At 40.9% G+C, this 24,062-nt stretch overlaps 1 protein-coding gene across 3 annotated transcripts in view; it reads right to left on the bottom strand.

Moving 5' to 3' along the window:
- TTC7A (tetratricopeptide repeat domain 7A) overlaps positions 1-24,062 on the bottom strand; it is a 167,910-nt gene that overhangs the window by 50,560 nt on the left and 93,288 nt on the right. For all 3 annotated transcript variants that reach the window (XM_084201685.1, XM_084201687.1, XM_084201686.1), the window contains 2 exons: positions 6,459-6,575; positions 2,539-2,636 (listed from right to left, as the gene is read on the bottom strand). In XM_084201685.1, the coding sequence (XP_084057811.1) occupies positions 2,539-2,636; positions 6,459-6,575 (215 nt within the window). The remainder of the gene's footprint in view (positions 1-2,538; positions 2,637-6,458; positions 6,576-24,062) is intronic.

Below are 24,062 nucleotides of genomic sequence, written 5' to 3' on the forward strand. Positions count from 1 at the left end.
ATCAAAGGATTGGAATGCCTTCTTTTCCAGCCTACAAGAGGAAGCAAAATATTTTAGGCAGGGACCATGCCATCCCTGCTCAGCCTCAGACACAGATACACACCTTGCTCTGGACACGTACATGCCAGATGATCAGGCTCTCTCCAGACTAGCCCATACTCCACTTTTGCCACCACTCTTTTTGCCCATCTCTGCTGGGATACTAACAGCAGTTCTCCTTAAAGCTTGCCTGGCCAAATAAACTCTCTAAGAGAATATTTTTGCCAGCCTGGTCCTTCTGGACTGAAAGGGGCTCAGCCACACTCTGAATCTCAGGCAAGCAATAGGGTGCCCCTGGGGGTGGGCTGATGGCTACTGCAGCCACAAAAGAGTTTACCTCTAGCACACTATATCCTGAGAGGGGAGATCAGCACGTGTCACACTGGCAGGACTTTGACCTCAGGGTGGTGGGGGGAGATGGAAAAACTTCAAGCAACAAAAAAAATTATCTGAATGTCTCATTATAAGCTAGCTCTGCCTAAAGAAACGTGCTAAAAAAACCTCCCCACAAAACCTGTCTCACAGAACTTTAATGTCATGCCTCAAAATACATGCAAATGTTGGCATACGAAGATATCATATCAATTTGTTATTTTAGTGCAGTCTCTTTCTCTATTTAACAGCTCTACCAGACAGAATATAAACTTCACATTTTACAAAAAACCCTCCAAACATTTTGGAAATAACTCACAAAATAACAAACTGATTTTGTTGTGATGAGCTCTGTACATAAGCCCTACAAAATCTATCTAAATAATTTTAAAGCACTGTTCTAGGGTGTTTTAAGACCAAAAAGACCAAGTTTAATATTTTGCATTTATGCGAAAACTGCTATCAAAATAGAAATGTAGCTCATTAGATTTACTAGGCTTATAAGAAACACAGAACTCCCAAATCACTTCAGGCAAAAGCATTATAAGATAAGACTAAATCAGAGAAAGAATGAAGCAGCAAGGCAGCTGACTGATATCAGTAAATTTAGTTAGGAACACTGCTTCAGTTAGGAGAAGATGAAGAAAATAAAGAGGAATTAATATTTCTAAAATTCTGGCACAGCAAATAATCTTATTGTGGTCTAGCTGAGGGAGAGGCCGGTGTCAAAGCCGGCCACAGTGAGTGCCACCCTTCAGTGATGAGCCCAGAGATGACAGAGCGCCTGCGCAGCGATGCTGCTGCATGCTCCCGGGGGATTGCACGGCAGCCAGCACTGCCTGTTCCCCAGCAATGCAGAAATATCAGACCTCCTCCCTCCTTCAAAGCAGGCAGCCCCAGCCCCAGCTCTGGGGAAGCACAAGGGCAAGAGGGAGTAGAGCTGTACCCTCCACTCTCACCCACTACTCTCTTCAAAGAGGCTCCCAACAGGGACAGCAGACCCAGCTGCTTCCCTTCTGCAGATGGAGAACAGCAGCACCCAGAGCCTGCAGAGAAGGGAGCCACAGAGCCCTGCAGAAACCAGCCAGTGCCAGCCCCACACTTAGGTGGGTGGTGTAATTTCAGTACCAGCTCCTTTCTTGCATTCATTGTGGGGGCAACCACGTTAGCATGGAAACCTGGATTCTCAAAGTGGAGGAGGAATATATTTCTTGGCTAAAACCAAACTGCATTCAGTGCAAATCACTTTAGGTGCATAAAAAGCTGATTCAAAGCTTGTACTTTACATTAATTTGCCCTTTCTGGCAGGCAGAAGCATGGCATACAGCACAATTAAGACTCACACAAACCCTAATTCCCTAGAGATCAACAAGATTTATGTGTTAGGTATTTTTCTTGTCCGTTTTCTGAGTTTGAGGTTCACTTTCTTTGCAAGTGTTTCACCTACATCCACAAGCATAGGCATTTGATTCCCTAAAAAACTCTCCAAATTAAAAGGCAAGTTTCTCACATCATCATCTGATTTTGAGCTAGGGTTTTAAAGAAGTCCCAAGCATCACGAGACTTAGGACAAAAATCACAAGTCAGCAGTGCTCTGTGAAAGCTTCCTTTCCCCTCTACAACCAAGATCAGCTTTGATGTCTCAGTTACTTCCATCTGACTCTATCTGGTACTGTGAATATGCATTTACCATCCAATAAAGCATCACAAGGTTTATGCACAAATCCCAAAGCAAATCACCATCTAATAGGAATTGACACTCTCACTCAGCTTTCCAAAACCAACAATAGCAGCCGGCTTGATTAGGACATCTAAAAAGAATTAAATGAGGAGGCAGGCTGAAGGAGGGAAGGAAAAAAAATAAAAAGAAGGACAGAATTATACACCTCAGAGAGCTTTGTGAAAGAAAACAGGAACTCCTCTCTGTATTACGCATGGGGAAGCCAAGGTACAGGCAAACCACAGTGACACATTTTACAGCAGAGCTGGCCATGGAGGCAGACCTGGACCTCCTGACCAGCAACACAGATGTGCACAGGCCCACCACCCCCTCCAAAGAAAAGAAAATATTCATTTCTCACAAAAGCATGTGTTTAGGACAGGAAAGCGCAAACCTTGTTTCCTTACCAGAATCAGTGTCATGAGCATCTGGGAGAGTGAGATGAAGTCCATTGTGCTTTTTGATTACCGGTGCTTCAGTCACACTACTTCCTTTCTCAGAGCCACTGTAAAGAAACAAAACTGTGTAACCTGGACTTCTCTCAGTGGAGAAACCTTCCCCTCAAAGCACGCAATAGTTTAGCTGCCATGGGAAGTGAAAAATCAAGGTTTCCAGTTGATTCTCAATTCAGTTGAGCTGATTTCTCATCAGCTTATTGAATGTATTACCATCTGCCCCACTGCCACTGGACAGGAAGCTCAGAGACTGCACAGCAGGGGCTCCAGGGCACACACTGGTATTTAGTTTATTTAGCTATAGGGAGTCTTTACAAACCACTGGACAAGAAACAAATTGGCAGCTAGAAGTCAGACCAGAGGAGGCCCACTAGCAGACCCAGACCAGCAAGAAACACCATGTCTTAGGCTTTCCTGCAGAATAACTTGTTCACAGGTCTACTGTGCTGATCCTTTTGAAACAGACCAATTACCACCTTCCACCTGGGTGCTAATTTCATCATATTTTCATTTCAAAGGGCTTATTTTCTCCCCTTCCTCCTTTGTTCTGTTCAAAAAGGGGAAGAAGATAAAAACTACCAGATAGCACTGCTTTATGAAACAGGTCTGTTTATGAAACTCTGGTCTGTTCTTCTACTGGACTTCTGTCCTTACGGGAGAGGCCTTACAAAGAGAAACTCACCAAAAAAAAAAAATTAAAAAATCATGTGGCTAACAAAAAGTCACTTAACACAGATCTCTTGAGCCTTCCTGTCACCACATAGTCTGCCATCCCCCAAGGATCAGCAGTGATGATATCTCCTCTCATCATCCATTAAGGGATGAAATACCAAAAGGAAAAGTGACTGCCCTGGCTACTTTTTCTGGCACACTTCCAAGCCTGCAGCTCAGCCTTTGGACAATATTCCTTCCAGGAAGCAAGCTGTCGGAGAGACATGATTGGTGTGGATGCCCCCATCTTTAAGTCTGAGGAGTCTTTGGTAAGGATTGCACAGAATTCCCTTGAATCTGCATTGATCTAGGAGAAGAATTAGCTTGGGGCTGCTTTTTGGTTTTAAAAATAATTATTCTGTTATCACAGAAAACAACAGCAAAAGACAAACCAAGTCTTGTCCTTCCCAGCTAACAACCTAAGACTGAAAGCCACTTGCTGTCATTCATCATAACAGCAATCATATTTACAGTAGCTAAATAACCTTTTACTTGGGCTTTGGGATCAAGCATAATGGTTTTTGTTAATGCACTCTGAACTCTTGGGCACTGGACTGCACCAATCTCTTTCTTTGAATGGGCCTCCCTTGTCTTCCATGCTGGTTTCCACACTGATAATTCATTTGAGCCTATCATGTAGTGACAGAGAGAAGGGAAAATGAAATTTTCTGTCCTATGCCTCAGCCTTACCTAGACAGGACTGACCCAAATGGAAGCATCCTGGCCAGAAGTTGCTGGTGGAACTGTATGGACAGCTCAGTCTTACTCCTGTGGATACAGGAATAAGGCAGCTGTACTTCCATACATTACTGCCATGAGGCAAGTGCTACCTTAATGCAGCAGCCACCACCATGGAATCACTGTTCAGGCACATGCTGAAACACTGGCTAACACACTGTACTCCTACTCTAAGGACAGGTGAAGAGATTGGAAAATCCCAGGGTGGAAACCCAGTGTAATGCATTGTGCAAAACAGCCACTCCCAATGGCTCTGTTATCCCAGAGAAGGGCTGAAAATTAACTACCCTTTAAAAGCTGCAATACAAAGCCTTCAGCCAGGAAAGCTTTTTGATGCATCACAGAAAGGATGGGAGACAGATGATTTGCTTTCTACATACAGCACTGGAAAGGTTGACAGTAGGACAGCAGGACATCTACTGCCCATGTTTTTGAAACGTAGTTGAGACAGTGGACAAACTGGTGACAAAAATGCTGCATGGGACACTTGGTTGTGAGACTGCAGAGGCACCAGTTTGTCAGAGAGAAGACAGGGGACTTGAACAGGGCATATGAATAGCTACTGGGGATAAAATACCAGGCCCTGAAAGACTTTTTGGTCTGTCACAGTAAGATTGTAAAGCCAGCAAACAGGCCAGACAAATGCAACTGAAGTGCCATTTAATTGTGTAGGCAATTATCTCCTGATTGAACCAGTAAGGAGTACTGGGTGCAAAAGCTCTCAACTTTGTGTAAATGCAACCTTCTCTTTTGCAAGAGGCCCTAAAAATGCCTTTGTCCAAGTCTCACTGATAAGAATTCCCCTTAAGTTCCTCTGCCAGCCCTACCCAGAATACTTTACATATTTGCTAGCTGATACTGCTGCAATTTGCTAAGTACAAGGGGCTTCCTGGGTCATTGAATCCAGTCTAAAACTGCAGGTACCAAGTTGATTCTTGTTACCTTTCCAGTAGCATTTCCAAATAAAAAATACTTTATTATCTGGTTTTTGAAAAAAGAAAAAAAAAGCCCTGCTGGGAATAGCAGTGAAATATATACTAGAGTTTTTAAAAGCAAAAGCAAAGCAATTTGTTTTGTTTAAGATTCTATGGCTAAAGCTTATCAAAAGCCTCTAAAGCTATCACATCTTGGGTTTTTAAGTATAAGAGCCAAAGCACAGCTTGGGATCCAAATGCAGCCCAAATGGCTGAACTAGTTATTTGTCTGTTTTCCAATGTACTCTCTACAGTCTCGGGCTTGCAGCCCCCCCTTGCAAGAGTAAATCTTCCTCAGTCATAATTGTTCAGTGTGGATTTGATCAGCTTCATGAGGACTACTCATAGGTATAAAGATTATTCATGTGAGAGCTACAGGATTGAGTCCTTAGCTAAAGATACTAAGGCCTAAGGAAATCAATGATTCAAGTCTGTGAAAGACCACTGCTGCTATGTAAATATCTTGATTTTTTGTGTTTGGTTTGCTGCTCATTAGCTAAACCAACAGGAATTACTAATAACACCTCAAGGACAACTTGTACATAGACATGCACCATTCTGTACATATACTTCTGGTGTTTATAAAACTTATGCAAATGCATACAGAAATTGGGGAACAACTCAAGCTATATCACCCTGCTGTCTTCATTGCTGCCATCGAGCATGTTGTCCTTCCCAACAAACACAATCCCTGTGGACATTATGGGCAAGGGATCTTGGTATAATATTCCCAAGACACTGTACACTGATACCTTGACTAGGGCAATATCCTAAGGGTGTGGGAAGGAAGAACACCCAAGTCAGTATCTTCCACACTTTTTCAACTTTACATTTCAGTGGGGCAACAGATGAAAAGGAGGAAGACAGTAACATAGCATTGTGTGAATGCAGATTCACTAGGACAAGGGAAGGGTGAAAGATGCTACACCCTTCCTTTCTGTCCTTGCCCAGTTAGCACCAGGCTGTGCAACCAGTGTGCAACTATAGCATATGAGTTTGGCACTGTGCCTTTCCTTGGCTTACTCACTTCAGGACTGTGTCACCCCCACACATTCCTGGGTGGTGCCAACTACTGCAGACTGTGAACAATAGCTGATGAAAGCTCAGCGCTATTGGGGAGAAAGAAAATCTGTCCTCCATTCTGGACATCCAAATATTGATAGAGATGTTTAGACATTTGGACCAGAAACCTGTGGTTCAAACTACTTCTTCAGTATTAAAACATTGAGGCTTTGGTTTTGTTGGTTTTTATTATTTTTTTTAAATAATGGCCATTAAAATCTTCCTTTTTTTTTTTTTAAACACTGCTAGAAACATTACTTAACAGTACTTTTAAACAGTACTGTTTATCACCCTTCTTGCAAAATAAATCAAGTATCTAGAAAATTAAAAAAGATAACCACGTTACCAATTACAAATTCTGAACTTGCTACAGTGGAGACAGCCTACCTGTGCTGTAAAACACTGTATACCATCTGCCACATCTGCAACATATGTCTGCATGTCACCAGAGCCTCTTCAGGTCCTTTATGTATCCATTCCAGTTTTACTTTGGTGAAGAGTAAGCTGCAAGATGAAAAAGAATGACTCCTATTTTATTGGCACCTCATAAAAGCAGAGAATCAGTATCACTCCTGCAAGATCCTGGCAGGCAGCATTTTTACTTGCTTTGTACGCACAGTAATAAAAGAAAACACCATAGCACAAAACATTTCATTTGGCTCAAGTTGGATTCCCCACAAGGAGATGAGAGGATTAACAATATTCCTCAGCTGCAGTCAAATTTGCGTCACAAAGCTGGCAGGACAGTGTTAAAAGCAAAGCATTGCAAAGCTAACAAGGTGAAACATAAACTGAATCTTATTTTATTTTGGACAGTATTAAAACCAGGAGAAAACAGAATTGCCATAATACATATGCCCAGGCTGTTTTCTTAGTCTGGCATCTCCTTATAGCACTGGCTTATATAATGAATTTCAGACAAAAACCCCAGCACACTTAACATACACAGATAATTATGTAATGCCTCACAGGAAGGAAACACTTTTTCTTAACCCCAGCTGGCAGTCATCTCATGCCCCTAGGCAAGACAGCTGATAGCCTTGTACATTCTTGTTCTAGGTAGTGGAACTGCTGCTACTATTCTTATACCTAGAGAAGACGTACTTGCACAGAGCACTGGAATTCAGCAGAATTGGGTCACACAGAGGTTAGAAGACAGATTTGGCAATGACACAAGCCACCACTTGCTGCCAGCATGGCTTTTAATACCATTCTTCACTACACCCATTTTATCTAAATTGTGAAGATAATTTATTTCTTTCATATTAGTGAAAAACTTACTTTTCTGCTTTAAATGTTTTCATGAAGTCCAATATCAACACAATTTTAATTCACGTGATATGGCTAGTAATTAATCCACTGGAAGCACATGTGTGTACACACATGCATACAACACCTGAACGTTAAAAATCCTAAAAACAGGCTTGTGAATGTGACCTGCAGGCTCCTGAGGAATCCAAACTACTTCAGAAAGAGACAAGAGCAACTGCATATATGATGTTAGAGAAGAATTCGCAGCTGAGTAAGAGATCCTTCAGCTGGAATAATTAGAATTCTATTGCCAAGACTGCGTAGGGCATATCTACAGGAATGTGCTAAAACGGCAGTTCCATTTGACACTAACAAACATTAGGGTGCGCATTTTTGGTTTGGGATTCTTGTTTGGTTGGTTGGTTTTTCCTTGGGGGGCAGGGATAGCAGTGACCAAAATGTAGCCCAACTGTATCAACTGCTATAGTGAAGTCTGCTCATGGCTGCTGCTACAATTTGACCTAGTAGGACAAGCATTCCACGAAATCCTCAGGTTTGTACTTTGACTGGCAAAGACAGATCAAGATTCATAATCAAGGGAATTTGTCCTCACCCTTTACTATTTTACATCCCTACTCTGTATCTTTGATTTTCTTGTTACTGGTGTGAGCAAAACAAATACTGGTAAGAACATAATCTGCTCTTAGACACGCTGACCCCCTAACTGGGAGGAAACGCCTTTATGATTCAAGTATCTGAGGCTAAAACACAGACTGATCAAAATTTTGCTGGGACAAAGCTGTAACAGTGGATGGATGCACTGTTAAAAAAATAAGTCTGAATTCAAATGAGTGGTTAGCAATGGAACTGGCCAGTGACGCCTGCTGCTCTGTATTCCCTGTGAACGGGGCTCATAAGAACAAAGCCTGTATCAACACAACAGGATATAGAATCAATCACTTGGATATAAGGAATATATATCACACTAGAAAGATGAGGAGTTACATCTTGGAGTGCAATGGTATTAAAAAAGACATCAAGTTCTTGAGCAACAATGCAGTTAAAAGGTCAAACAACCCTTAGCATCCATATACAGAAATATAATCAGGTAAGAACTGGAAGACACGGCTATTCTTGATCAGAGCATCAGTAAGACATTTATTACAATCCTGCTTCTAGTTCTTGATCTTTGATTCCAGAATATGACTAAAAATGGGATATGGTTCAGAAAATGCTTATGCATGGTGAAGTGAGGGCTAGAAAAATGTATTTCATCAGAGGCTAGAAAAGCTCAGTTTATTTGCTTTAACCAAGAAGCCGCAAAGAAATTGTTTTGCCCCAGCCTGCAAGCACCTACATGAAGTCTCTCATTGTGAGTCTTTGATGTAAAAGATACACAGAATCTAAGAATTTGTTGGAAGCTGAAATCCGTCAAATGGAAATTTCTAAGTAAATGTATTCATGTAACTATCAAGGAAAATAATCTTTGCAGCAACTACCTTGTGAGAACAGTAAATTCTGTAGTCATTAAAGCCTTTTCAGCAAGGCAGGATAACATCTGGAAAGTAATGGTAGTGTACAAACAGAAGCTGTGGGTTTGATGCATAGGCTCATGAGTGAGTTTCTTTGGGCTGCACTGTGCAGAGGGGTGAGACTGCGTCACCTTCCTTCCAGAAGTTACCCTATTAAAAACATTCTTCTAGTCCCAGAAGCAAGCACATTGAACAATCTATGGTATTTTAAACAAACAGAATAATTTTAAAACTACTACAAACTTTCAAAATGAAAGACCTTCTAAAGCACTGTACAGCCCTCCTTGCAGCAGAACAGTGGTCAAGAAGACCAAGGCCCAGAGACCAGTTGTATTACATCCCAGAATAAAGCCACACTTCTCAACATGGTAAGATACCCCTTAGTATTAATTAAATAGACAAACCTATTAACAGTCAAACTCCAGGACAGGATGGCTATATTAAAGGGTCCTGCTCCTTCTTAGATTAGCAGGGACATAGATGGCTTATCAGCAGGCAAGTAAAATCACTACATAATATCTTTATACATTGCAGTTAAACATTAAAAAGACAAAGCAAGCATTTCATCACTCTGCTGTTTACTGCTTACAGTGAGTATATGTCATGTGCTCTGGATGAAGATGCAATGTTTTATCTCAGGAGAGAGAACAACTAATGAAACCAGGGAAAAAAAACAAGTCTCTCACAAAAACAATGAATTCTCAGCACTATCATGAGTTGTAAGGCACAGGCACACTACAGGATCTTGGCGATACCATGCCCTACTAGCTGTTGTGGCAGTTCACCTTGGGAATAGCGTTATCCATGTTATTGTGTAGTCTTATAATGAACCAAACCAAAAGACAAATGGGAGGAATGTAAGAAGCAAAAGGAATCAAACCATACCAGTGGCAGTAGCAAACAATGCAATTAAACATGCTAAGTAAAAGGTGGAAATACAATCAGGGTCTCAGGCTGCATGTGCTATATATACACTGTTAGTATTTCTCAGCTTCTAATAAGCTTTGTAACAGTGAAACCAGATAAGTAAATACATAGAGAAAACAGTGAGGTAGTATCACGTATCTCAAGCTTATAATTTTATTACTGAGCTAGCACTCTTACTACACATAAATCTAATGAGCATTGTGTCCTATCAGTGTCTGCACACAATTTCAGGGGCATAAATAAAAATCACTTACGCACAGATCGCACCTTATTGTATTTCTTAATATCATTGTACATTTGTATGATGCTTGTAGTATTAAGCAGTGTAGACTTTTAAAAGGATTCCACATATAAAAATAGCCCCAAGTTTATCAATATAGTCATTGTTAATTCTATTAGCCTGTGAATATGAAAACAGATTTGGGCTAAAGCAAGTATATAAATTGCTACTACACAAGCATAGGAAAACAGAGCAAAAAATCCACAAATCATTCTTGTAATGTGAATGATTTCAGGCACAGTACCAATGGAAAATAACCAGTACTTAGTCTTGATACGAGACTCTAAGCTCCCTCTCAGAAGAGGCTTTCTTTTGTGGTGCATGTGGACAGTATGCAAAGGCTTTTTTCCTCTAATGGAACATCAGGTTACTGCTACAAGCAAACATACACATCTCTCACTCTAATACACTAACTCTGGCAAACTAATATCTGGATACAGCCAAATTTGGTGAGACCTTGAGTTCTGAAAATTCAAAATGAGTCCATAATGAGGTCTCCCAAGCATCAAAACTTCAGCAGTACAAATTATCATATCACTGTAATATGTCACACCTTGACAAAAAAGGTAGAGACTGGAATCTTGGAAGACCTACAAAAATTTTCAGAAGCAAGCTATTTCGGTTGATTGCAGAAAGCATTCAACATTTGTTTTCATAAAGGCTGATTTCAATTGTTTATACTCATGATGTCTCAAGGCCTGGCCAAATACACCTATCTAGCACTTCCAAGAGTCTTCTAACTTTACATGGCTAAATGCTCAGCCTTTAAGTTCCCTAATATTACCCATGAAGAAAAGAGGCAAGTCTTTCCCATCCCTGAAAATTTAATTACTGAGGTTTAATAGCAAATATTTATTATCAGAAGATCTCACAAGTGCATCTGTATACCATAAATGCTTATGAGCACATCTGTGGAGGTTGTAAGTTGCTGTGTATAGCAATAATCAATTGAAGACTTTATGGATGCTCTAGGACTTCATAAGATTTAATAATCAGTTAATTACTGGGATTTTTAAAGCCTGCTTTAAAATGGAGTTCTTAGCATCAAATGTAGCCCTTGTAGTACACATTTATACAGCATCACAGTGGGATCTGTGTCTTATCACTTGACAAGCAATAAATAATGCCAGTACTATAACAAACAAGAACACCTTCCACTCATTTCAAGGTTGAGAGACTAAATTAGGACTAATGAGTATTATGTAGTCATTTGTCTACATATTTTGCCATTCACTGTCTGCTGAAAACCCCTCCAGTTTTTGAGAGCTTGTCAGCAGCTTCTCAAAGATCTACACGTCTTTGAGCTTTACCAGATCGGTGCTGTCATTCCCCAAAGTCTTTCATTATTCACCCACATTTGTCTACCTACACACACAGCTGCTGGGTTATTTTGGATTCTGAATGCAAAAGAAACAAAACAAACCACCAAAACATGCAGCAGTGTACCTTAATTCACCAGACAACGGTGTACATTAGCATGAAGCTACTGACCTTCTGCAGCTAATACGTGTGCTTTGCTCCTTTATGAAAGGCTGGGATGCACACGCCTGCTGGTTTGTACAGACATTTGCTCAGAGATGGAAACCAGTGACAGCTCCAAGAGCAGCAAACGCAATTCCAGTGTTTGGGTGACGGGGGTGGGACAGCAAAATACCATGGAACAGCAAAGACCAGCTCACCCTACCACCTCACTGAAGTCCAGATACATATGCCACACCAGAGACCATTAAAACAACAATGCCACAGCTTGGATGGGTGGAGGACCCAAGTATGTCCTCTGACAAACTGCAAGGTGTGGATTCAAACCCCCAACACTTTGATCCTCTTGAATCAGTTTCTCCTCCTTTAAGGTAATGGATACAAGGGGAGGATACAGGTGAATACAGGACACTGATCTAACAGAGCTGGAAAGAGGATGAAAGAGACAAGAAAAATAATCAAAGTTTTGGAACGCTTTTGATATATAGAGATAGTAAACAGACTTCTCAGCCTGAAAAACAGACTGAAAGAAGAGATGACAGATTTATAAAATCATTAATAGCATGAAGAAGATCAGGAAGTCAAAGCAATCTGTGTTGTTTCAATGAAAGAAAGAATATCCAATAAAGCAATCAAACAGTGGATTTAAAATGGGCAAACGAAGTGCTTTTTTATACAACACAAAACTAAAGTGCAAAACCCATTGCTGCAGGATGTTCTGGAGCAGACACAAATATGTTCAAAAAGGGATTAGAGGAATTCACAGATGACAGCCCCATCAGGGGCATTAAAGAAAATCTAATGCAACCTCTGGCTCCAAAAGCCTCTGAGCCAATCTGCTGACAGAAGCAGGGATCACATATGAGGGGTAGGATCATCCTACTGCTAGGTTTCTATACGCTTTTCCCTGTGCATTCACCAGATGCCCTGCTGAAGCCAGACAAGCCCTTAGTTTGATCAAGAATGGCCACTCTTACATTTTGATATGGCAGGAACATGATTGCAAGTCCATATTCATCTTACAACCCAGATTGTCTAGTCTTGTTTTATCTGCCAGTGGAACTGTAGTATCTTCACAGAAAATCGGTTACTCAGTTTCCCAGTTATTGAGTTTAGCTTCAGTGGTGAGTCACCTAAACAACTCAATTAGATAATGGATACTCTTTCACCATAACTGTTATGGTTTCATTAACCTTCCTACAATACCTGCTAATTACATAGTCAAATTATGAATAAGAAAAAAAGGAAGCAAAACTGGGGAGCTGCTTTTAATCTGTATTTTTGTTGATAAAAATCAACATCCAAGTTGCTGTCTTCTCAAATAACTCTGTGCTTCTTGCAGTCTCCTGACATTTAAGGGCACATTCTCTAGTTAAATTAATGCCAGCAACTCTGACTGCAACCTCCTTTTATAACTTCATGCTGTGCCATGTTATCTATCACTTTCCCAACAAAAATAAATTGATCATATACTTTTACAGACATACGGTCCTAATTTTTATGGCTCCCTGCCCAGTTAGCCCCCAATATGAACAAAAAAATAAAAACAAGAAATCTGTCACCATGCCCAAAGTATTAGTGACTTCATCTTCCTAAACCAGGGAAACTAGCAAACTCAGAGCTGCCATCTCCCCCTTTATAGGAATGCCCTGCACTGAGACCAGTCCTGCATGACAGCAGCAATTTGGATAATGTTGCTCCACAAAAGATTACAGCTACAGCACAGGGTGAAAACAACTTCAAAGGTGGTAGATTATAAGCTATTTAAAAGTGAACACAATGGAGACAATTTGCTCTGTTCAGCCTCTTGGCACAAGGCACCCTAAAGGTTCTTGCTTATAGAGGAGGGAAATAGAAAAAGAGGTGATCAGGAATGCCAAGATTGCAGCTGAAACTATAGGAGGAGACTGCAAAGCAAAAGTAAGGGAGGAGCCACTGGATGTTTTTTCTTGGACTGCCTCCTCCTGCAAGCTGCAGCTTGCACCTGATGGCAGAAGGGCCTCCTGTCTGTCAGGTGAAGGTCCTGCCCCTGGACTATGCTGCGTAACTCTGCACAGAGCCAAATGCCTCTTCCCAAGACAACCATGGGTGTAGCCAGTCCAGCAACCTCATGCACTTATTCAGCATTCAGGTCCATCAGATTAATTTCTGATGCAGAAACCAAATATGATACCATGGATATTTTTGTGGTCCATTCAGAAAGTGCCCCTTACATCAAAAGGGCATCTTGTAGCAAACCTCCTTTATCTACTAAACCCAGGCTGGTTGTCACTTAAAGGAAAAGCAACAATTAACTAATAGTCTGTAAAAAGCAAGCTGATTTGCTTGGAAAGGAAAAAAAACCTGAAAGACACTGAAGTTCTTCTTTATCTTTACTTGTCTGCAGTATCAAACCATATCTAGTCATACCCAAGAAAAGAAGACCAAAAAAAGGGCGATAAGAATTATTGTCTGCGTTCCTTTTACTTAAGTCATTACTTTTGAATCCCAGACTTGTGCTATTTTGTGTTTTATTAAGAATGTAGGAAGCAAATTGTTCGTAGAGCTGATAAAAATGCCTGTCTCACTCGGTTCATAGACTCCTTTGGGCGATACACCTGAAAGGAGTTTTTAATCTTCTTCTCACCCTGATGAGGAATTGCTGACAAAACAATTTTGTACTATCACAAATCACCTGTATTTCAGTCCATATCTTGCCTGAATAAAAATGCAAAAATAATTTTCACAGTTTTAAGTTTTACAGCAAAAGTTGGGGAAAAAGTTCCCAGTTTCTCTATGAAATGTGTTTTCATCAAGTTTTTATTTGCAATATAAAAATAGGTATCCTTTGTACAAAGAGTGACTTAAATTTTATGTTGTAATGCTTCAGAAGATTCAGAGATTTATACTGCAAGTCTCCCCCAGCATTGTTTTGTGAATTTTTTCTTCTCTGACAGTCTCCATCTATATGGAATATTCCTGATTGTGCTGGACACTGTTATGAACACATCTGAAAACCAGAGCCAGGTCTTGGGCATTCAAGGCCAGGAGCTTAGAGGTGCACCTCCTTATTTAATTTCAACCATGAATTCAGTAGGAGTTCTATACATAGCTTCTCCTTCCAGCAGACCCAAGCCCTCACACTTGAACTCTGTGACTCTGTGGTGCAGAATCTCATTTCTGGGTGGAAACAGATACCTACACGGCAATGCCAAATGCCAGTGCAATCTCAGAGGTGTTCTGGGAACACAGTCCAATGTATTCCAGCCACGGGGCAGAGTGGCAAGTATGCTATGGCTTGGGCTGGGGGCCTGGGAGAGCCATGCTCCATGCCTTGCTGTCTTGCATGGCTTCTTGGCCAGTTTTGGACAAGTCGATCCAGGCCGCTGTGCTTTAACTCTTCCAAAGGCAGAGCAGATAACGGGAATGACCTTTGCAAGTCATTCAGAGAACTAGGGCCTTCACCACTGCCTGCCCCATATCCTTTACATTTAATCTCTTAATACGGGTGGCTCTCAACTTCAGAGTTATTTGTGGACAGGAAGGAAAGCAGGTTGAGTTCCTCTGTAACTGACATCACTTTTAAAACATTTTCTCATCACCTGGGCCTGATTCTTCAGAATTTCATCAGATGTGCCTCCTGTATAAATTCAGCCAGCCCTGATTAAATTGGAATTCATTTGGAATGGCAGAACTGAGAACTATCATCCTGTCACAACCACTGGAACAACTCCTGATTTACAGAAACCAAAAAGGAAACCAAGACTAGGGTCTTTGATTGCTGAGCAGAGATCCTTCCAGATGAGAGAAGAGCATTAACAGACCAAGCTGAATATTTAACATGCTGCCCCCTGCCCCCAAAGACTGCAGAACTGGATGCTTCACTTACACTTCTAAACTGTTGCATTTTCATAAAAGCTTCTATTATGTGTAGTTTAGGCTGCTTTTAGAGGAAAGGATACCAGGACTCTGGCTTGCAAAGTAACACTCAACATCAACCTCTAAGTCACCTCAGTACAACCAATAACATAGCTTCCTTTTGGAAATGTGTGTCTGAATCTTGATCCATGTATTTAAAACAGAGTGAAATACCTCCTAATGAACCTAGTGTTAAGGTAATAAAAAGTGATAGTATACTATTGCTATGGATCTATAAATGGTGCAACAAAATACAGTAAAGCAGAACCCTGTAACAGATTAATAAAACGTTTCTACCCGACTTGACATATTTATGAAATCTTGAATGTTATTGATACTTGGAGCCAACACTCTGAAACCGTATCATGCCCCCACTGTATTAGTAAATTAGAACCACACAAAATTTGGCTTTGCTATATAGACAATAGGCATAAAATAAGCTTTTCTTTTTCAAACTGCATTATGCAATGTTGGTAAGCAGACCTCACTCTTTTCATTATTTTAATCTGGATCAATATAATTTATGCCACTTTGGCACTACTACAGGTACACTCATATAAGAGGTCTTCTTTAAGCACAAGTCCTGCTGAAGTCAACAAGAAACCAATTATTCCTCTCTTTAAAACTTAGTGTGTGCTTAAGAACCTTGGTAGATCCAGCTCTTTATGAGGAGAATGACCTATGAGACTCTCTCCTAAGTGCTTAACTTTGCAGAGGACAAAGTATTAACATGAGTAACACAAGAAGGGCCAGAGTTTGCTGATATTTAGCACACACTGACTGCACATCCCAGCAGAGCTGCAAAGGTGGAAATTAATCAGTCAAACACCACTGAATTTCACTATAGAATACTGGGTCTGGCACACACAGGGGCACGTTTCAGCCTAGGTTCTGGCTAAGACAACACACCATACACTTGTGACAGTTCAGTGGCAGTGCTTTTTACAAGATGAGCTTGTTCTGCAAGGTATGAAGGAGCAGGTTTATATGCCAGCCTGAAAAAATATAGGGAAACACATGGTTAAAAGGTGGAAGAAGTGACAGAAATGAAGACAGACAAAAGCTCCTTCATTTCTGAAAAAAACCCCTAACAAATCCAACCCCAAAAACAACCTCCAAGAAAACGCAAAAACTCAAACAACCCCACAGTATTTAGAACAAAGCTGCATTTTGGTTAAGTAGACAGAAAACTGCTGGCTTCACCAAAGAAAATTCCAGAGAAAGAAATAGCTATTTTGCTACGTTACCATCAGGAATTATATTTGTGTAGGCCTGCAAAGCAAAACTACGATGTAACTGCAGCCTGTGTCAGCACCAGCCGAACATGGTGAGTGCAGGAATAGCAGCAGGGAGTCACAGGAGCACGACCTCTAATGCAGAGCAAGGGGCCAGCATACAGACCCAGGTCTGCACTTCAACAGATGTGCTGAAGACCAGCTACTGCAGTTTCACTCAGTCCTTCACTTGCACAATTGAGCTAACCTAGCAAAACATATGCTACCATCTGGCTCGACAGCACACTAAGAAAAATCACACAGACAAAACTGTATTCACGGTAGTGCTAGGCTGCATTTTCACCACAGAGAGTGTTTTGAAGATGCATTAAATTTCCTTGTTAAGTTCTTACTTTATAGTTCCTTTTCACCTTGTACAAGGCGAATTGCAGAGTCAGGACTTGTAGCCCCTAATCCCTGGCAGGTTTGAGACCATGCAGATTGGCTTTGGCAATGGTAGCACTTTTTGTCACATTGTTGCCTCCCTGCCCAGTAAAGATTCCCCACAGATCTTAGGCCAGACAGCTCAGCTGATACTGCGATGGCTCTCCTTGACAACTACTCTGAGATAAAAACCCAGAATATAACTGTGAACAGCTAGGTTTGTTTCCAGCCATTTTCCTCCTAATAATTCCCCAACTACACACATCAACCCAAGGACATTGCTGACTTAGAGAACCCAGTTCCACAGCTTGCATCCTTGACTACTATTCCAGTGTCAGGTTTTCCCAGCAGAAAGCTGTGCACAGTTCAGCTGAACATGAACATAATTCAGGATCTTGCAGGCTGTATATTAAATGTGAAGCTTTATTCCTTAGCTTTGCTGTAAATTTCAACTGCACTGTTGCACATATGACTCCAGCAGGTACACCTTACACTGTATAAGTAAGCTGAGTCACTGCTCATGTGTAACAATCAGTAGTCTCAACCTGCCACAGATACATAACAGATTTCAATTAGAGCTGCCAACAAAAAACAAAAGCCTTGAAAGGTGAGAAATATATATGCATAGTAAAGAAAAAAAAAAAAGAAAACAAATCAAAGTAAAAAGAGAATCCACAGCAGATTGAACCTAAAATCAGATTAATGGATTATTTTTCTGCAATATAGTACACCCCAGTGTGATAGATCTTCCAGATGTGCTGAGAGAAGATGACACAATATTATACATCTAAAGCACTGCACATGTGATTAGAGAAAATCCTTTGAGAAAACATGCATAGTAATTACATTTTAAACATTCAAAAATATTTGGCCTTCTTTCAATAACAGCCTGCAAAAAACACCTTAGTGTAAAACTGCAAATACAATTTAAAGGCTGGCTGGAATTAACCCGGTCTGACTGCTGAAAAACAGGTTTCATTTTACAGCACAGTGCAGGTGACAGGATTACTGGTTTTTGGTTTACTTTTGTGTTCTTCACCCACCCACAGAAGGCAGGTTTTTTTTGAGACACAGTCCGGCACTTAGCAACCACTGACCTTTACAAATTTTTACACAACAGTGCTTTTAAAACTGAACTCTGTTCCAAAATTTAGAGCTAACAGCTGCAATGACACAGGTAAAAAGAACTAAACATTCAGGGTCTGACAGTCAGCTGAAGGTAATCAGCTCCCTTCAACTGAAATGAATGGATTTTTGTCTTTTTAAACTAGCTGAGGATCTGGCACTCAAGCTTCAAGTCAGAAAAGCTCAGGCAGCTTTAGCTCCCCAGAAATGAGCATGCATCAGATAAACACAGAAATGATAGTGCAGGGTTAGTGCAGTCTGATCAGCTTGTATCAGCTGACTCCCTACTTTATGCCCTTAAATAAATGGTTCATTTGCAGAATTCTAGCCTTCCATACAGCCACAAGGATTCTGCAACAGAAAAAAGGAAAGGAACAGAAGCGGTGATGCATAGCAAGCTCCAGCCTTCCATAGAGAAGAGTCCTATGCTTTCCTTTCTCCTCTGTGGGGAGAAAGTCCATGCAGAAATGCCTGGCTTGCAGGGGCTGCCAGTGTTGACCGCAGAGAGCACAGCAACCTGAGGCCAAACCCTGCACCTCAACATCTCAGCCAAGGAGAGGGACAGAAAGAGGCTGCACAAAACTCATTGAAATCTGAACACAATGAAATCTCCATGTTTATCCAGCATTACATATTCTGTTAACTCAGTGCAGAGCTCTCTGCAGAATCGCAGCACTCTAGGATAAATCAGAAGAGTATATTTATAATCTGTGCCTTCTGATAAGTTAGCAGCATGTACCAGTTTTTTATTGAAGTAAATCAGAAGGGAAAGAACAGATATCAACCTAAAAGCATTAAGAATATAATAACTGTCCTGTTTTATAACTGTTTACCATTTACCACTAGGCATAAAAACTGCTATGTATTTATGTTGGCTTTTTTTTTCCTCTCTTAAAAGGTCACCATGCAAACCAGCTGCAATTCAGAGCTCACAGTCTAATTTCTGTTTCTTTCCTTTTCTAAGCCAATATATCCAAAACACAGGTAGAGTGGTCTTCTCCATTCAAACCACACTGAGGGCATTGTATTTTCATTGATATGTCCACACCCTTCCTTAAGTATCTCACTGAAAGGGTATCCAAAAGCCACTGTGCAGAACTCAGTACTCCTAGGCAACTGAAAGCGCTTGGGCTCTCTGCTGACCTGATTGACAGTTTTACCTCCAGAAAGCTTAACAGAACCTGCCATTATGTATGTGATATACCCCACCATAATTAATTCCCTCAGAGAATGACATCCAGAGGAAGCATGGTTCAAAGACATAGCCCACACCAGAAATTTGACATTTTGAAACAGACTACCAACACCAAGATGCACCCATGGAAGAGCTGATATTTTTATTTTCCTTGACTCTAGATATATGGCATAAACTAAATCTTGTCATAAAAAACTGGCTTAAAAACTGTTGAACCATACAGAAAAAAAATGGTGTTCTCTGCTTTTGAACATATTTTATTCATTTAATTCATTATAAATACAGAAGGTGTTTAAAATTACCACGTGCCATTTAATATACGATGAAGTAACAGCTTCCTTCAGCCTTAGTCAGAAAGCTTCAGAGCTGTAATCCTTTTTCAAATAATTACCCTGTTCATCAGGCTTCAGCACAAGATGACTCCAAGAAGAAGTAAAATGGCAAAACTGACTATGAAAGCCTCAGTATATACACATACCAAGCTGAATGGCAATGAGAGCAGTTTCCAAGCGTTTATCAAGTCACAGGCCCAAACTGGGCTAAAATTAGAACTGGGAGGGAAGAGCATATGAAAGTATCAAGCTCATCTGCCATATAAAAGGGTCTTTGAAGAAGAAAATGTAGGAAGGGTGGGTAGGTATGCCAAATGAATGAGGCAGCTATAGCGAATTACTGCTTTCACACACACAACCTGTGGTTTTGGCTCAGCCAAGAGCTGTGCTGTGTGGCTACCCAGGAAAGTGAGGCCACATGCAGAAAAGAGAGAGTTAGTGGCTGACACCAAGAGCTAGGATAGCTTGCTGCTACCCTGCCTCAGGAGGCACGCACAAGCATCCCGCTTGCGCAATTCCAGGGCACCGCAACCGGATCCTTCCTCAGGATAACGGCAGCGCGTCCTACCCACAGCTCAAGGGTATCCTGCACCAGCTTGCATCAATGGTTCTTTCCAACAGAAATGGCAACATAAAACCCAACGTGCTGACAAAATAGTACTCCAAATTACATCCTTAAGGTCAATTCCTGTACACAGTATTCAGAACACTCTTGGACATCTTTTTCCGGGAGGCTCTAGGGACATTAGTAAAAGTAGACCCATGTGAGTTGCAGTGAACTTTTAGCATAGATGAGACAGAGAGGGAATTACTTTGGAGAAACATCAGCTCTGTTGGAAGCTGACAGATTCCTAATGCATCAGATTTCTGACTGCTTATTTTTTATTTCCCTGTGTTTTTCTTCCATTTTGTTCCATATTTATAATGAGGTTCTACAGTAGTGACATTTGGCAGATTTGATAGAGATACTGGCTTTGTCATTAAATTTTCCCCAATCCCTTTCTCCTCCTGTTCTAGGCCAAGATCACAGCTCTATCTGTCAGGTCTCTCCATGTCCAAGTTTTTTTTTCATGTAATACCTGCCATTCAGTCAGAGTCAATGCAGGGTTTTTCATGTGATTCCAGCTACCCAAACAGTCTCATCTCTCCACTGAAAACTAAATAATAATGTGATGTGCTTGATTGACTCAAATCTGCAGAAGGCTGCTTCAGTAATCCCTGCAGATTTATGTACTTCAAATTGCCATCTCTTCCGAGCAGTATGCTCTTTCGAAAGGACACAAATTCTGGTATTTATGTTCAGGACTACAACCAATGGACAACTGAAGCCTCAAGTACAAAAATACCACTTTTGCAAAGCTGCTGCATCATAACCACCACAGAGCATATAATGCTCAAGTCCATAAAAGCTACCATGGAGACACCATTAATGTTGTAAAATACATCATCTACTTGGTTTGCTTCACAACACAGTTCTATAGGAGTTAACCCAGCAAAGACTACCCAGGGAAAGGGATTAAACCACTGAAACATTTTGCCTCCATGTAAGCTGTGTGTTCCCTCTTGTTAAAGCAGCTAATTGCACTGACAGGGCAGCCTGATGTGGCTTGGTACAGCTCCATTCCAATTAAAGACACCACATTCCACTGTGGGCAGCATCTGCAGCAGCACACAGAGGCTCTGCTCACATATCCAAGCCCTCCCTGGATAAACAACACAACTGTGACACTCCCTGTACAAGTCTGAAAAACCAGCCAGGGCACTGGACTCATCTCCTCCTCTCCTCTCCCACGGGCAGGGTGTCAGGACACATCTACTTGTCAAATTTTTCTTCTGCTGAAATAAATGAAAGTTAAACTTACCTTGTCAAATGAGTCATTCCATGGTTTATTATTGCTACTCAGGAAGCAGGCCCAAATTACAAGAGTGGAAGAAATACTATGACTGCTCTAAATTATGTCTCCGCCTGGATCCTCAGACAATTTTTCTTCAGTTTTACAGCACAGACCAGTCCCCTGGTATGTATGAATGTATGAATACATTTTTTATGAGCACAGTGGACTGGCAGGAGAAAGGAACAACCCTAAAAAGCAGTGATTTCAGCATTTCAGGCCGTTGTACCCAGAGAATGGAGCCACACCAGCTACTGTATTGCTATCTGTTTTCAACACTACCACCATCCTGCCAGGAACTGTGATCTACAACTTTGGGAATTTTGTTCTAGAAAAACCCAAGGGATGAACCTGTCCAATCCACAAGCATTAGTTTGCTGACCACTGATCACAAGAATTCTTATGCAGAAGACACCATGCAGAAACTGCTGTACTCTTAGAGCTACTATACCACAACATAAAGTTAAATGCTCTTGGGAAAACAAAACAGTAGAATGAAGCCTGAAATTTACTGCCTGCATGAGCTCATCCTATAATTAATTTATTAAAACAGAGAGAAAAGCAAAAAGTTCTTCATTAATAACTCTAACCAGAACTGTGCAGCAGAGACAGAAAAGCCAGCCAGTTCTACTAATTTTAGAATGTTCTATTATGGGATTTAGTGCTGTAGCAGATTTAAAGGAAGCCAAAAAAATTCTTTCCAATTGTCAAATGAAAGAGGTAGATTCATTTATATATGGCCAGCTTTCCTTAACACTTTGAACTAAATTGCTTTTATTTTGAGCTTTTAAGATTACATTTGTGCCCTAAAGATTCAAACATTTTAATACCCATTCCATCCCTTGTTAGGACATTATTTTAAATGAAATCTAAAACTCAAGTCTTAATTAATTGATGACAATAAGGAACCTAAGTCACATTTCTCACACAGGTGCTAGCTTATATAACATGGTAAAACCCCAGCTCTGTTCTCCATATTCTGCTTCTCTACAACCATCTTGTCAACCTCAATTTACAGATTATTCTTCCTAACTTCAAAGTCTGATCAGATACAAACTATTGGTCCCTGTTACCTATCTATTCTACTCTTCCCCAATCACAGCTGCATTTCACTGGTGTACGGATTGATTACAAAATGTTTGCTGCATTACAGGGTTCCTGGGAAATTCAGAGAGTATCACTGCAAGGAGTCTGGAGCTGAAATGGTTTACTACAGTTATACACCATCCAGGAAATGTACTTTTGCAAAAGAACAGCTTTTTGCTCCCCGTCTGCTGTTGGAATAACAACTTCTCACTATGCAGAAAAGGTGAATTACCCAACTTTCTGAGTTACAGGAACAGCACCAAAAAACCACATAAAAGCTTCTGATGGATTTTTCTACCTTCCCTCAACTCCAAAGAACAGATTTTTAGCTTTCTTTTACTCATTCCCCTTCTATTTTCCTGATCTCCATTTCCTTGCCTGCTGCTCCAAACACTCTGCCACCAAATGGCTAAAGAATTGGTAGGAGCGAGTAGCTGTTGCTGGAAGGAGGAAATACAGAGCAGTAACATACTTAGTTTTACTGGAGGCTCATAATGTAAATTGGTGTTTCACGAGCCATTTGAACAGAAAGTCATCAAACTTTAGAAAAGACAATTCACAAACAATAGAAGAGAGGGTTAGGGATCACTTAAAAAAAAAGAACACTCCTTTAATTTATAATGCCAGCATAAGGAAACCCACAGGCAGACTGTCCAAGCAATCACAGCTTTGGGGCCATTCCTGTGCTTTCAGCTTGCTTCAGCAAATGCCATGCTTTCTTTAAAAACACCTTTCTGCTCCTCATAAAACAACTGTTTGGCAACAGAAAAGCTCTCCACTGAAGTTTTACAAGACCTTTTTATTAATAGAATAATAATTCTTTCTGCTGTTGTTTAACCAGACTGCCACTTTCAGGCTAGAATTTCTGTGAAAACCTAAGAAATACCATTCCCTGGTTTCCCAGAGAGGTGCATTCCCACAGGCTTTGCTGAGACTCAGCCTTTTACCTCACCTCCAACGTGTAGAAGTTTTGTTAGGATGTGCTGATTACCACTTGCAGCATCCCTCCTTTCCTTCCTTACTCATTCTGCTATGATTTGTTACACATGCAAATGAGCAGATTAGACACAGAAACAAAACAGTATGCATTTATATAGTCTTCACTTAAATGCCACAAACTGTCCTTTCCCAGGTGGTGTGCAACTTCCTACAGATTTGCATCCTCTGCACCTGTCCCCAGTGCAATCTGTCTCTGTTTCTCCCAGCCATGCCTTCTCCCAGAGCCACCAGCCCCTGGCAGTGCTGCTGCCATGTCCCTGTGTGTTGTCCCCGCTGTCCTGCTGGCTGCTGCTAACCCTGGTACCACATGGCTCGGCTCTGCCTGCCCCCTCCAGCAT

Source organism: Fringilla coelebs (assembly GCF_963513975.1).
Source record: "Fringilla coelebs genome assembly, chromosome: 3".
NCBI classification, from domain to species: domain Eukaryota; kingdom Metazoa; phylum Chordata; class Aves; order Passeriformes; family Fringillidae; genus Fringilla; species Fringilla coelebs.